The sequence below is a fragment of the Panthera leo genome, chromosome E3 (genome assembly GCF_018350215.1).
Source record: "Panthera leo isolate Ple1 chromosome E3, P.leo_Ple1_pat1.1, whole genome shotgun sequence".
NCBI classification, from domain to species: domain Eukaryota; kingdom Metazoa; phylum Chordata; class Mammalia; order Carnivora; family Felidae; genus Panthera; species Panthera leo.
Window position 1 is genome coordinate 29197366 of NC_056694.1, and position 15963 is coordinate 29213328.

General features: G+C 46.2%; 1 protein-coding gene across 2 annotated transcripts in view; it reads left to right on the forward strand.

Annotated features, from left to right (window-relative positions):
- The window catches only part of PARN (poly(A)-specific ribonuclease), a 168564-nt gene that overhangs the window by 118340 nt on the left and 34261 nt on the right, over nucleotides 1-15963 (forward strand). For both annotated transcript variants that reach the window (XM_042921059.1, XM_042921060.1), the window contains exon 22: nucleotides 8703-8892. In XM_042921059.1, coding sequence (XP_042776993.1) covers nucleotides 8703-8892 — 190 coding nt within the window. The remainder of the gene's footprint in view (nucleotides 1-8702; nucleotides 8893-15963) is intronic.

The window sequence follows — 15963 nt, forward strand, 5'->3', positions numbered from 1 at the left end:
TTTCCCCCTCTCCCCTGAACCCTCAGTTTGTTCTCTGTATTGAAGAGTCTCTTATGTTTGCCTCCCCCACTCTCTGTGTGTAACTATTTTTCCCCCTTCCCCTCTCCCATGGTCTTCTGGTAAGTTTCTCCAGTTCCACAAATGAGTAGTGAAAACATATGGTATCTGACTTTCTCTGCCTGACTTATTCCACTTAGCATAATACCCTCCAGTTCCATCCACGTTGCTGCAAATGGCAGGATTTCATTCTTTCTCATTGCCAAGTGGCATTCCATTGTGTATATAAACCACATCTTCTTTATCCATTCATCAGTTGATGGGCATTTAGCTCTTTCCATAATTTGGCTGTTGTTGAGAGTGCTGCTATAAACATTGGGGTACAAGTGCCCCTATGCATCAGCACTCCTGTATCCCTTGGGTAAATTTCTAGTAGTACATTTGCTGGGTCGTCGGGTAGTTCTATTTTTAGTTTTTTTGCGGAACCTCCATGCTGTTTTCCAGAGCGGCCGCACCAGTTTGCATTCCCACCAACAGTGCTAGAGGGTTCCCCTTTCTCTACACCACTGGCATCTGTAGTTTCTTGAGTTGTTGATTTTAGCCACTGTGACTGGTGTGAGGTGGTATCTCAGTGTGGTTTTGATTTCTATTTCCCTGACGAGGAGTGACATTGAGCATCTTTTCATGTGCCTGTTGGCCATCTGGATGTCTTCTTCGGAAAAGTGTCTATTCATGTCTCCTGCCCATTTCTTCACTGGATTATTTGTTTTTCGGGTGTTGAGTTTGGTGAGCTCTTTATAGATTTTGGATACTAACCCTTTATCTTATATGTCATTTGCAAATATTTTTATCCATTCCATCAGTTGCCTTTCAGTTTTGTTTAGATTGTTTCCTTTGCAGTGCAGAAGCTTTTTATCTTGATGAGGTTCCAATGGTTCATTTTTACTTTTAATTCCCTTGCCTTCAGAGACGTGTCAAGCAAGAAATTGCTGCCACTGAGGTCAAAGGTGTTATTGTCTGTTTTCTCCTCTAGGGTTTTGGTGGTTTCCTGTCTCACATTTAGGTCTTTGATCCATTTTGAGTTTATTTTTGTGTATGGTGTAAGAACGTGGTCCAGGTTCATTCTTCTGCATGTCTCTGTCCAGTTTTCCCAGCACCATTTGCTAAAGAGACTGTCTTTTTTCCATTGGATATGCTTTCCTGCTTTGTCAAAGATTAGTTGGCCATACGTTTGTGGGTCCATTTCTGGGTTCTCTATTCTGTTCCATTGATCCGAGTGTCCGTTTTTATGCCAATACCATACTGTCGTGATAATTACAGCTTTGTACTACAGCTTGAAGTCCAGGTTTGTGATGCCTCCTGCTTTGGTTTTCTTTTTCAGTGTTACTTTGGCTATTCAAGGTCTCACTCTTTTAGCCTCAGCGCTTTGAAAAAATAATTTGGCCCAGTCGCCAGAGCATGCAACTCTTGATCTCGGGTCGTGAGTTTGAGCCCCACTTTGAGTGTAGAGATTCCTTTAAAAAATAAAATCCTTAAAAGATAATACCGTCTGTTGGAGAAGTGCCCACTGCATGGAAGGAAGAACAAGGAACCAGGAATTGGGGGTCTTGAGTCCTCACCCGGTGACTAAGGCTTCCCCAGTCTCAGCTGTCAGCAGTGCTCATGCCTTGCTTTCCCAGTGTCGCTGTGAGGTTCAGGCGGGGCAACGTGCACCGATTGTCACTGCCCCGGGAAGCCCATCTTGAGAGCCGGAGCCAGCGCCTCGCTTGCAATCCAGGGCTCTTGTACACCAGCTCGGGCTTCAGCATGGACTTCTTAACTGAAGAGGTTCTGCATTTTCCCTCTCGGGTGGACACAGGCTGCCAACAAGTATAAAAGCTGTGCTTCTTCCCCGCCCCTCTCCTGCCACAGTCTTAGATTCACCTCCTGTCAAAGAACCGTGGTGGAACCCAGTTGCCAAAAACATGGCTAGGGCACAGGCCCTGTCCTCAGAGAGCACCCGGGCCCGTCGGGTAAGAGTGAGGAAAGAGCGGGCATCGAGGCCGGCAGCCGGCCACGCGAGGCTGCTGCTGACGGCCTGGACGGCACCCTAGCACGCTGGCACTTTCTCAGCAACACTCGAGAAGGGCCTGGCTCTGCAGGGGAAGGAGGGACAGCAAAGGGTAAACCAGAGGCCGCCGCTGTCCAGGCTGGCCGGCTCACCGCCGTCACCTGTTCAGACAGCAGCGTACCTGTGTTCGGTCCCCCATTCCTGCCCTGGCCTCGGGCTGGGCCTGCTCTCTCTGATCGATGGAGGGGATGTCCACTCACAAACACAGGAAGATGTTCAGAGTGACCGTTAGGGTCGAGTGTTGGTGTTTTGTTTTGAACTCCTTTCTCTAAAGACTTTAAAGTTTGGGTTCCAGTAGAATCCAAGAGAACAGCTGCCATGCTCTGTCTGGTAAACGGGGAGAGATGGTCAAGCTGTTGTAAACCCAACCTGGTCAAAATCAAGTGGAACGTGAGAAAACTCGTGTTTACCATGTTCATATTTAGATAAACGAGCAAACACAAAACAACATTTGGCATCACCCTGGTGTGGGGTGACAACCCAAAATGACAGCACCGTGGTGCAGGGCCCTGAGCTGCGGTCGTGGGAGGAGGAAGGAGAGGACATCTTCCAGTGTCTGACGTAGGCAGACATGACGGTTAAAGCACACGCTGACGCCCAGCAAGTCGGGCTGCGTCTGCAGAGCGTCTTCGGCTGGTGGGTGAACGTACCGGCTTATCAGGCTTCTCTGTCAGGTACACAGAACTGTTGTGGAGAGACAGACTCTTGATTCTCTTCAAAGACAGAGGTAGATGCCTGCATTAACCCCGAATGACCCCATCTGGGACCCTTGCAATGCACATGGTGTCATGAAAAGAATGTAGGCTTTGGTTTGGATCCTAACCCAAGCACTTCAGGTCCTTGGGCTAGTCCCTTGGTCTGAGCCTCACTTTCTTCACCCGTGTAGTCAAGATAACGCTCACAGGATTCCCCATGCCTGGCGGAGGGAGCATCCAGTAAATTTCTCCTTCCCGGAACGATTAGACTAGTAAGAATGAAGCGTGAGGGGCGCCTGGGTGGCGCAGTCGGTTAAGCGTCCGACTTCAGCCAGGTCACGATCTCGCGGTCCGTGAGTTCGAGCCCCGCGTCAGGCTCTGGGCTGATGGCTCGGAGCCTGGAGCCTGTTTCCGATTCTGTGTCTCCCTCTCTTTCTGCCCCTCCCCCGTTCATGCTCTGTCTCTCTCTGTCCTAAAATAAATAAAAAATGTTGAAAAAAAAAAAAAAAAAAAAAAAAAAAGAATGAAGCGTGAGACATTGAGAACTTAATGTTCTCTGCGGATGGCCGTTGCAGACGCCACACGCAGGGCTGATGGTACACCTCACCGACCTCAGCCGTCAGGTGGCCAGGTGGCACTGATGTGCCTGGCTTCCTGAGGAAGTTTGGAGATGCGGCACCGCCGTGTCACCGAGGACATTGAACCTGGAGAGACTCTCACCTTGTCTTTGAGACACCTTCCAACTTGGAGCATCTGTCCTAGAAACGGCCCTTAGTACTTGGACAGGGTAAACTACAGAAAACCTGAAGAATTTGTTTGTTGCAGATGTAAGGAACATCTGTGAAACTGCCACTCAACCAGGGACCTAAACTACTGCTAATAAATTACATCTTTCTGTTGTTCCTCCCGGTCCCATCCTTCTGGTTCCCTGCCGGGGGCGACCGCTCTCCTGAAAGCTGTGTTGATCATTTTCTTGCTTTTTTGTTCTCTGTCTCTCTGACTGTCTCTGTCTTTGTTTCTGTCTCTCTCTCACTCACACACACACACACACACCCGTATACCTCCTGGGATATATTTTTTGTTTGTTTGATTTTTGTTTTAGAACACAATAAAAAGGGTGTCATTCTGCAAATGAACTTCTAGGACTTGAATTTTTCATTCACTATTACATCCCTAAGATCCATCCATTTTATTGTATGTTGTTGTAGTTCATTTGTGTTTACTGATACATAGTATTGCATTGGGGGAATATACCACAATTTGTCCATTCACCTGCTGGTGGACATTTGGATTGCGCCTTCCTTCCTTCCTTCCTTCCTTCCTTCCTTCCTTCCTTCCTTCCTCTTTCCCTCGCTGCCCCCCAGCTGTTAATAACCAGTGTGTTCTTTAAAAAAGAGAATTCTTGTATTTACCTTGTAATACGTAGTATTTTATATTTAGGAGTGGAATTGTTGGGTCATAGGGTATGTGCATCATGGTCCACTTCAAATGAGAATGTTAAATTGTCTTCCGTAGCTGTGTTACCAGTGGAGATCCTATTGATCCACATCTTCCTCATCATTGCTCTTAGTCTTTTCTGTTTTTGCCAACAAAACAGGCACAAAGTGAGATCTTACTGTGCTCATAATTGACTTTGCCTGAGCTTGAGCATCTCTTTATATGATTATTGGCTTTCTGTGCTTCCTTTTCTGTGAAATGACTGTGCATGCTTTTCATGTCTTTTGCCCATTTTTGTGTTGGGTGTTTTCTTTCTGATTTGTAGGTGTTTTTATGTATTCTGGTGCTAAACCTTCACCAGTTCCACGCATTACCAACACCTTCTTCCGGTTTGTGGATTGGCTTTGCTCTCTAAAGTGTCTGCTGATGGACAGGTTTTTATTTAATGTAGTCCTACTAACTGACCTATTTTAATGCTTAACGTTATTTGTGTCTTCATAAATTCTTTCCTACTTCAAGCTCAGAAAAGATATGCACTTATATTTTCTTTTCAAGTTTTCAAAGTTTGCTTTTGACATTTCATTTCTTCATCCATCTGGAGTTGATTTTTCAGCGTGATGTGACTAAGAATCCAATTTCATTTTTTTTTCCTATGGATAAACAATTTTTCCAACTTTTCCTTTCCCACATTTTCTGTCATGCTGTCTCTGTCAAAAATCAAAGTTTCAAGGATGCATCAGTCTGTTTCTAGGCTCTTCTGTACCCTTGGTCAGTTTGTTGATCTCTGTACCATTTATACACCATCTTAATTACTTTGGCTTAAAGGAAGCTTTTATAGCTAGCAAGGCAAGTCCCCCTTCCTTACTCTTCTTCAGAAATGTCTGGGCCATTGTTGGCCCATTTGTTCTTCTGTTTAACTTTTGGAATCAACCTTTCCAATTCCACAGAATAATTGGGGTATAATTTTTGTAGAGTAAAAATACCCTCTTTGTTGCGCAGCTCTGTGTTTCAGCAAATGCATATAGCCCTGTAACCACCACCGCAATCAAGATATAAGACTGTTCCATCGCCCCCCAAAATTCCCTCCTCTCCTTTGTACTTCACCTTCTCCCCCAGTCCCTAACTAACCCTGTTCTGTTTTCTATTGATATTTGTTTTTAATTTCATTTTTAATTTTTTTGATCTTTTATTAAAATGTGGAATTAAGTCTATAGATCAAGTTAGGAAGGAATCTATATCTTAAGTCACCTGATCCATAATCTTAACGTATCCACCAACTTAGTTGGAGAGGCTTTGCGTGACAGTAATAGAAAGTTCTTAAATTTTTAGGGAAAAATCTAAACATTCTTTAAAACCCCTAGTAAAGGAAGCATTTTAGAAGACAACCATCAATTTAAATAACCACATAAGTACATACAAATATATGGCAGACACATGGTGGTATCACCTAAAAAAGTCATGTTTTGGTTCCACACCAGCTTTGTCACTTGCCTACAAGACCTTAGGCCAGCAGCCTGGCTTCCCTGATGTCAGTCTCTGTCCCTGGGTGGTGACTAGAGCATCCCTTCCCTGCGGGGCCCCCGTGAAGATGAAATGCTGTAATGCGGGCCGGGTGTCAGGAGATGAGTGGCCCTGGCTCGGGGAAGCTGTGGTGGGCGGGGGGTGTGTGTGTGTGAGGGGGGCTGCCCTGGCTCCCCTCCAAGGAGGCGGGGAGGGCCGTCGGCATGCGCGCTTCCCCAGAGGCTCTAACCAAGTGGCACCACCAAAAGGTGGCCTTGAATCATTTCCCTGACAAATTTGGAAAAGGTTAGTATTACCGCGCGGCTCGCTACATGCTGCTGCTGACAGGCGAGCTGGAACCACTGGAGGACACAGCTGACAGCCAATTCATTTTGCTGATTCATCCGTTCGAGGAGGGGTGGCTGTGAGCCAGAGCTTGGCTTCCAGATGAAAGGCCGCGAGCTCTGGAGCTGCTGGGACGTGAAGGAATGCTGGTAAATGACTGCCATGTGAAGGCCAGCGGTGAAAAGTGGCTTGTTATTTGTTTCCCCTTTTAAGTGATCCCCATTCCACATGTTCTCGGGTAAATTCCCCACCGTGGTCAGGGGCTGGTTTGTAACATTTGTCCGTGGGGCTGCGCGCTGGATTATTGGAAACGACCAGATACTGTTAAATAGATCATCTTGGCTCCTTTATGACCCTATCATCACCTTTGCTTTCATGGGGAATATTGACTCAAGCCTACTCTTTTACTTGGGAGTCCAAATGAAACTCGAGAGAGGAATCATTGCAGATGTCATCCCTTTGGGGCATGCTCGCAAAATAAACCTGCTGGAAGAAGGAATGGAACTTAAGACAAGGTAATTCGGGAGCTGCTCATTGGCTGACTATCAGGACCGAACAGTGATGGTAGAATCTTTGGGTTCTCATCATAGATCACACTGAAAGTTTAACCCGTGTCAGTAAGGTGGTCTTACGCTTCCAGTGAAATCCCCTCCACGTGATGTTTGCGTGTGACAGGATAAGCTTCAGGGAGTGTAAATTGTGTCTCGTTCTCCCGAACATCTGACCCGGTCCCCGGGACAGCGAGCAGTGGCCAGGTGGGAAGCATGGGTGGTTGATGTGTATTGGATGTATAAATGGTCGGGTGGTTAAGTGAGCGGAGAAAGTCAGAAATGTGGTCCGCTGAAAGCAGCAGAAGTAGCTGTCCCAAGGAGTAAGATTTTCAAGAAAGGATCCCGTTTTCTGTGGTTCTGTGCTCGGAGTGACTTTGGCCGGTAGTGCGTCTCCAGAACTGGATGCTTCTTCTGTTTATCTTCTTGCGAGTGAGTCAGGGCACGCCGCCTTGAGCACACATCTCAGCAACTCACTCTCCTTCTCTGGGAGACTCGCTGTAATAGGGAAGTTCTGTAATACTCTGAGGGTCCCCCCTCCCACCTTTTTTCCTCTTTAACTCTAGAGTGATTATTTGAAAAGTTACAGCAAACTTCTTAGTAAAAATACGTGTTTTTCTTCAAGAGCGGAGTTGGTTTTTTTTTTTCTTTCTTTCTTGTTTTGTTGTTATGTTTTGCTCCCCAGGTGGCTAAACATTTAGGGCGTGACATTCTGTAAACCACTGCTGTGCTTAGAAGTTTTAGGCAAATCTGGCCCACTTAGAGCGAAGGTGAGAAGCGTTAGGTGTCAGATATGTGGAGCCTCTGCCTCTCATACAGTTGTCTTTCCCTCTGATTTAAGGTCCCCGATGTCCTGGAGTCCCCTGTCTGGTTCTGATGTGCTCACGGGCCGTGCGTGCTTGTCACTGCCGTGCATTTGTTTGTGTGGTATTTAGTGAGAACTGCGCACCCAGGACGTTGCCAGGAGTGGGGACACGGACCCTCTTGTAGACATCATGGTGCTTTTGCAGCTGTCCAGGTAGAAGGTCTGCCCTTAACGGCCCCTGCCGGCATGGCCAGGCTCTCGCCGTCTCGCCGCCACTGTGGGCAGTCACTGTTGGTGGTGACCGTGGGCTCGGAGAGTCTATGCGCAAGATGCAGAAGCCAGAACCAGCAAAATGGCCGCCCGGCCACCAACAGGTCTTCCCCGGGTCGTCGGTCCCACGCTCCCAGAGCGTTCTGTCCACCAGCTTCTGAAGAGCAGGCAGCGAAGACTGTAAGAAAACTGACCTGGCCTTAGTGAAATGTCAGCACTAAGGAGGGAATGAGCTCCAGCTTCCAAGCTCTCCCGCCAGCCAGAGCCACATTGCAGAGAATTAGCAGTCTTTCGGTGTGGAAGGAGGAGAGGCGTGCTTGTGGGGATATCTTGAATTTGCACAGTTGAAAGCGACGTGCAGAGTGACAAGAAGGGCCCTGGCCTTCGGGTCCAGGCAGCCTGGTGTTGCTTCCCAGCGCTGCCACCAGCCCGCCGTGTGGCCTGTGGCAGCCACCCAACGTCTGTGCCTCGCTTGCAAATGTGTTGTGAGGTTAGACATCTCGTATGGAAGGCACTGGGCACAGACATGGGGTAGACCTTCCATATCGGACACGGTGGCCTCGGCTCTGCTGTCAATATTGCTTTCATTTTCATTTTCATTTTCTAACAAGGAGGAGTTTACAGTTTTCCCTTAGTGGGTTTTTTTTTTTTTTCTCCCATTTTCTTACTCTGAAAATGAGTAATTTTCAAGCCAGTAATGTTACCTGCAAATGTGCTTTACTTATCTCATAATGGTTCTTTATAGTTTACAGAGCACTTGCACAGCATCACAAAGATTGGGGTACGACGGCTCTCTTTTCTCCCAATGAGAAAACAGATTTGAAGAGCCTGTGGGACTTTCCCGAGGCCACCTGGCTTCTAAATGGCACAGCTGGGGTCAGAACTCAGACCTGAATCCCTGGTTTCTTTTACTACCTCTGGCCACCTTTTGAAAGTGGCATCTCCAGGGCAAGGCCAGACATTTTTACATGGATTTTTTTTAATTTTCCTCGTAGCCGTCAATACCAGCAAATACGCGGAAAGCTATCGGATCCAGACCTATGCTGACTATGTGGGAAAAAAACATGAGGAGAAGCAGATCAAGAGAAAGTGGACAGAAGATAGTTGGAAGGAGGTTGAGAGAAAGCGGTTAAACACTCAGTGCATATCCTATGCTCTGCAGAATCACTATCACCACGCCAATAGGTAAGAGTTCTCGGTGCTTGATTTAAACGGGCAGAGTTGTTCTAGCAACGGCTTTTCTTGTTCTCACGGGACTAGAAGTCATAATTCTGACTTGTGAGAAAGAGTGTTTTCTAACTCTCCACGTCATAGCAGAAGTTATTGCTACCTTCATTCCTTCTGTGCCGTGTAGACCCAGCTCCTGTGCTTAACACTCACACGGCCCCACTGAGGCAGACCGGATACGTGTTCTTCCCAATTGAGGGTGCGGCAGCTGGGGGCTCTCTGACCTGCCCGCCAGTCCAGTGAGAGAACCAGGATCAGAGCTGAACCCTTCCGTGTCCAGTCTATGCCCCCTTCCTCCCCCCGGTCCACCATCGTGCCCCTGCCTGAGTGTCCGGCCTCCTTGCAGATCCCATGGAGACACTGAACCACATCCCTGCTGTAGAAAGAGAACTTGACTTACTACCCCTCATGACCCATAACCCTTCCTTCAGAAGATATAGGCTGGTCACATGCTGTCTCTTAGTAGAAGGACAAAATACAGGTGTAGAAAACCAGGAGGGAAAGTTCATTACAGAAAACGATGAAGATTAGAAAAGTGTGAACTTAAAGAAGAAAGTATGAGCCATAATCCCACCACCCAGAAACAATCACTGTTAATATTTTGGATTGCCCTCCATGTCTTTTTTCTTTTTGTTTCTTTCTTTTTTATTTTTTAAGAGCGTGTGCGAGCAAGGGGGAGGGGCAGAGAGAGAGAGAGAGAGAGAGAGAGAGAGAGAAAGCATGCAAGTGGGGCTGAGGGGCAGAGGGAGAGAGGGAGAGAATCTTAAGCAGCCTCCATGCCCAGTGCGGAGCCCAAAGCTGGGCTCGATCCCACAACCTTGGGATCATGACCCGACCTGAAATTGAGAGCCAGATGCTCAACCAACTGAGCTACCCAGGCCCCCTGATCCTTCATGCATTTTAAGTGGTTGTTTAGAGATTTTAAAAATTGAGATATAATTAACATATAATAAAATGCACAGGTCTAGATGTTTATTTCAGAGTTGGTTTTTTTTTTTTTTAAGGAAAAGATTTTTTTTTTTTTTCAGTTTATTTCTTTTTGAGAGAGACAGAAAGAGCACAAGCAAGGGTGGGACAGAGAGAGGGAGAGAAGGAACATCCCAAAATGGCTCCATACTGTCAGCACAGAGTGTGACCCGGGGCCCGGTCCCATGAACCGTGAGATCATGACCTGAGCCAAAACCGAGAGTCGAATGCTTAACCGACTAAGCCACCCAGGTGCCCCCTTCCTTTTTTTTTCTCTTTTTTTTAAACAGTTAATACTTTTAAAGAAAATAAGGGTCTAAAACATGACAAAAATGGCATACGTATACTCACAAAAATTCAGGCCTTCCTAGTTAGAGGTACAGTTAAGATTGTGGGGCCCCTTATGGTCGAGAGGAAGGACCCCCGCAGCTGCGTGCCTCACTTCTCTCAGCCTTAGCGAGTGGACTCTGAGACCCTGGGAGCGCTGTCTCCGCCGCCGAGTTTCTCCCAGGGGCTTTTAGCAGTGCTGATAGAAATGGACATTAGTTTCTCCGGCTGCTTGCATTGGTAAGGCACATGCTTCTTTTCTTTCCGGTGAGAGATTCAGTGTCCAGAATATTCAAGAAGTTTAGGTTGATAACTGGACAAAACTAGGGCTGAGATTCTGGGGAACTGGACCGGACATAAATTTGCTTGAGGGAGCGATTTGGTTGGGCGGCATGAAATCTGAATAAATAAATACAGGTTAGCACGGTGTTTGAAGAATCCTTCTTTACAGTAGATACTTAGACACTTAAAATCTCCCTAATAGGTATTTAGTCCCCATAAATAAACACTGATGCTCGAAAGATTCCTGAAAGGCAGGTGCTGTTACCATTCTCACTTTATCACGAATGTTCTGTAATTAGAGAAAAAGGTTTTCCAAAGCCACTTTGTCCTCAAAGCCACTTTGTCCTCAAAGCCACCTTGCCCTTTCGAGATTTGGGTCGGTCTTATCTACAGATTATTTGCAATTTGGCATTTTTCACCTGTTGGGAAAAACCCTTTGGCTCGTCTCTTCTTTCTAGTCTTTTCTGTCTGTGAGACTCCACTGCGGCCTTCCTGGACAATGTAGTAGCTCCTGGGAATTCCTGCTTATGTAAGAAACGCTAAAGCATACATCAGAGTTACGGTTTTCAGATTCCACATGATTGTCGTCAAAAGTTAGGGCTTTCTCCAAGTGACCAAATGAGCTTATTACAGTAGGGAAAAGGAGGGGCTGCCCTTTAGAGACCAAGAATGCTGATTAACCTGACTGTATTCCAGGACCCATTGCTTTGTCAGACTGCTTGCACATTTACTTATAAATGTGGGGCAGGTGTTTTCTCTCTTCCTACTGAAAAATGCCCTGGAGACAGCAGAAGCCATGGAGAAGCGAGGCCATGGAGGGGCGAGGCCATGGAGGGGCGAGGCGGCTGACTCCCCAGGCAGCTAGCAGACGGGTTCTAGTTCAGGCTCTGCCGGTACCTTGGAAATGACATCGTTCGCTCTTCCCTTCAGTAAATACCCATCCAGAGCCCAGTATCTGCCTCTGTCTTCTCATCTTAAAAGAGGCATTTTGTTAAAGTCCGTTTGGCTCTTAAATTCCAGATGTATTTACTATGTACAACGCGAGGAAGAAATGGATGCACGCTTTAGAGACCCTTTGACTTTCTCCTCAGGGACCAAGTAGTTTCTTCTCAACCTGTGAATGAGAGTGCTGAAAATGCCCCTGGTTGGAGAAGTTTTAGATAAGGAGCATATAATAAAGACCAGATTGGGTGAACCAGTGTCACAAGCAGACCTACGAATGCCTTTTACTACAACGAAATCGTAAACAACGGTGCAGCAAATGCAGAAAAGATCCTTGACCATTTCAGTGGGCACTGCCTTTTAACCTCCTCCCTGCCGCCTGTACCTACTCTAGAGTTTCTCAGAAGCTCTTCTCCCTGTGATTCAGGATGATCAGAAACCACTAGCCCGTGGTGCATCCGACTGGGACTCAGCCCTTTTTGTCCTCTGTGTCTTGGTCCTTTGCTTACACGTTCATTGCTTTCCCGCTTCTGTGACTTAGAGGGGTGGCCTCTCGCCTTCAGGCCCCCCGCACCCCTCCCACTGTCTCAGAATGTCTCTGTAGCCGAGCGCCACCCATTTTACCCTGGTGGCAGCTCACTCTCAGAGACTGGGGAGTGCATTTGCAAGCTCCTTGTTGACCATCTCTTGCTTCTTTTTTCTTGCCCTGGCTCCATTGGTCCCCGGCAGAGATCTTCGTTCAGCAGCTTCTTCTTCTTCTTCTTCTTCTTCTTTTTTTTTAAATTAAAAAAAAAAAAAATGGAATTAGGGGCACCTGTGTGGCTTAGTAGGTTAAGCATCCAACTTCGGCTCAGGTCATGATCTCGTGGTTCGTGGGTTCAAACCCCACGCCAAGCTCTGTGCTGGCAGCTCGGAGCTTGGAGCCTGCTTCGGATTCTGTGTCTCCCTCCCTCTCTCTCTCTCTCTCTCTCTGCTCCTCCCCCACTCATGCTCCGTCTCTCTCTCAAAAAAATAAACATTAAAAAAAAATGGAAGTGTAGTTGCCATATGATATTATATTAGTCTCCAGTGTACAATACAGTGATTCATTACATGACTGTATACATGACTCAGTGCTCATCATGATAAGTGTAGTCACCATACAGCGTTATTACAGTGCTGTTATCTGTATTCCCTTCGCTGTGCCTTACACCCCCGTGACTGGTTTGTAACTAGAAGATCGCACCCCTTAATCCCTTTCCCCTATTTCGCCCATTCCCCCCTCCCCCCGCCCCCACACCCCTCTGGCAACCACTAGTTCCTTCTGTTCAGCTTTAACTGCTGCTGCTTCTCCTGGAGGAGATGCCGTTGTTTTCCTTCTTGTCTGCTTCTGGGTTCTGTACTTTAGGAACAGACGTGACGTCCAAATGACGTTTCCCCAGTTTGCATGTTCCCTTGGATAGACCTTACACTTCCTGAAAGGGCTCCTGAAGTTTTCTCGGGTAGCCCCCTCGCAACCCTTCCTGTATTTGGGAAGGGCGGGTGTCGGCAGATTCAGTGTCGAGCCTGTGGGTTGGGTACGTTTGAGCAGAGATGTTTCCCGTGACACTTTTTAAACCATTGAAATGATAAACGCACATAATCTTTAAAGATTTGCCTAGGACAGGAGTATGTAAAATGCAAGAAGGGAGAATCTTTGCTCCTCCCTCCCCGCCTCTTCTTCCCAGTGCCTGCTACTCTTCATTTTCTTTCTTTCTCTTTTTTTAGTTTATTTCTTTTTTTTTTAATTTTTTTTATAACATTTATTTATTTTTGAGAGAGAGACAGAGCATGAACGGGGGAGGGTCAGAGAGAGGGAGACACAGAATCCGAAACAGGCTCCAGGCTCTGAGCTGTCAGCACAGAGCCCAACGCAGGGCTCGAAGTCACAGCCCTCACGGACCGCGAGATCATGACCTGAGCCGAAGTCGGCCGCCCAACCGACTGAGCCACCCAGGCTCCCCTTTAGTTTATTTCTTTATTTTGAGAGAGAGAAAGAGAGAGCCAGCGTGGGGGAGGGGCATAGAGAGGGAGACAAAGAGAATCCCAAGCAGGCTTTGTACTGTCACCACTGAGCCTGACGCAGGGCTCCCATTCACGAACTGCAAGATCGTGACCTGAGCTGAGATCAAGAGTTGGACGCTTCACTGATGGAGCCATCCAGGTGCCCCTTTTCCCTTTTCTTTCGGTGGTTTCCGCTCCACCTCTCTTACCAACTTTGACCAATATACCTTGGTCAGTTCTATAAAAGACAAATTTAGTGCGTGCATATTACCTTCCATCTCTCTGCTTCTCTTGTCCCCAGGGTTCGTTATATTATTTATACTGTTCACTACTTTTTTGTGTCTCTACTTTTGTGCTCTTTTGAGAAGTGGATTTTAAGAGATGGCAACAGGCATACGTCCTGTTTATATTATGATTATGTAAATGCAATTCTCTGAAGGAAAAATGTTGCAGCAGGGCCCACGGGGAAGAAAGTGTATTGCTGTGTCATAAAACTTTGCTGCCCAACCAAGAATCTTCTAAATATCCCAGGCTTTTTTGTGTAGATCTTTTTGAGAGAAGCAATTTCCTTTTGCTTGAGTGATTTTGATTTTTTTTTTTTTTTGCGTATATAGTGTATGGTTAGTAAACCCTATGAAAATGTGTCTGTTTCACCTTCATAATTGATAATGTTGCTGGATAGAGAATTCTAGATCATAAAATTTTATCCTCTCAGAACTATAAATACATTGCTCTTCCGACTGTAATCAATAATCTGCTTTCCTGTTTTCCTTCAAGGCAGGTGCCACGTTTTCTGTGTCTTTATATCTCTCGCACCTACCCTAGAGTCTGACCCAGAGTTACATTCGTAGACGTTTTGTGAATTAATGGATGAATAAGTACTGGAGTGTCCGTTTCCTCAGTGTGGGCTCTGGGCTAGGTCATGTTTTCGCTCTTGTGATGCTCACAAGAAGCATCATGAGGGAGGTGAGGTCTGTCCCCCTCTCCCAGAGGCTCAGGGAAATTAAACAGCTCTTGGCAAAGATGTGGGTTTGATACCAGGATTATCTACAGAGCCCTGTTCTTTCCACCATGTCCCTCCCCACCCCCCTACATCTTCCCAGATCTGGTAGATCCAGGCCTGTCCTCAAGGGAAGAAAGGACTCAAATGATTGCCTCTAGGTACGTGCCACATAGGGGACAATTGTCTTGACTGTAGTCCCCACACCAGCAAAGAAAACATCTTAAGAGCTTGTATCTTTTCATTTAAAAGCAATATCCTGGGAAGCACAAGAGAGGCCCTTTTGGATTTCTGCTTAGAAGAATCCCGAAGCTTTCGTTACAGAAAAATTTCAAACATAAACAAAAGTAGTAAAAATAATATAAGAAAGTCTTAGCGTGCTATCACAGAGTGTCAACAGTTAGTGTGTGGACGGTCCTATTTTAATTAATACTCTTTCTCTCCTTCTCCCTTCTGGTCATTTGGAAACAAATCACAGACTGTTGTTTCAGCCATAGGTCTATGTAAGCATGTATCTAAAAGATAGGCAGTCACTTAAAAACAAAACTAGGGGCGCCTGGGTGGCGCAGTCGGTTGAGCGTCCGACTTCAGCCAGGTCACGATCTCGCGGTCCGTGGGTTCGAGCCCCGCGTCGGGCTCTGGGTTGATGGCTCCGAGCCTGGAGCCTGTTTCCGATTCTCTGTCTCCCTCTCTCTCTGCCCCTCCCCCGTTCATGCTCTGTCTCTCTCTGTCCCAAAAATAAATAAAAAATGTTAAAAAAAAAAAAAATTTAAAAAACAAAACTACATTGCTAGTAACAACAAAAAAATTAACAATGACTCCCAAATATCAGAGAGCCGGTGTTCAAATTTCCTGCTCACTGATTATTTTATTTTTATTTTTTTAACTTTTAATTTTTTAATTTTTAAATTAAAAAAAAGTTTGATATTTATTTTTGAGAGACAGAGAGATACTGAGCATGAGCAGGGAAGGGGCTTAGAGAGAGGGAGACACAGACATCGAAGCAGGCTCTAGGCTCTGAGCTGTCAGCACAGAGCCGGAAGTGGGGCTCAAACTCATGAGTTGTGAGATCATGACCTGAGCCGAAGTCAGACACTTAACCAACTGAGCCACCCAAGTGCCCTACAGATTTTTTTTTTAATAATTGTTTTGTTTGAGCTCTAGTTTCCAAATAATTTGTGTATTACATTTGGATGATATGTCTCATCTTCTCTTAATTTAAAATCCCCTCTGTGGATTCTCCCCCAACCCCCAGTGTGCTTAAGAAGGTAGGTTGTTAGCTCTGTAGAATTTCCCACATTCTGGTATATTCTTTTAAGTTTAACACATCCCCTGACTACTGTATTTGAAATGAACTGGTAGTGAGATTTACAAACTTGATCAGAGTCAGGACTGAACTCATGGCAAGAATATTTCACAGGTGGTGATGTATATTTCCTATAACATCACATTGGGTGGCACCAACTGTCTACTTGTCTGTCTTTTTGTGA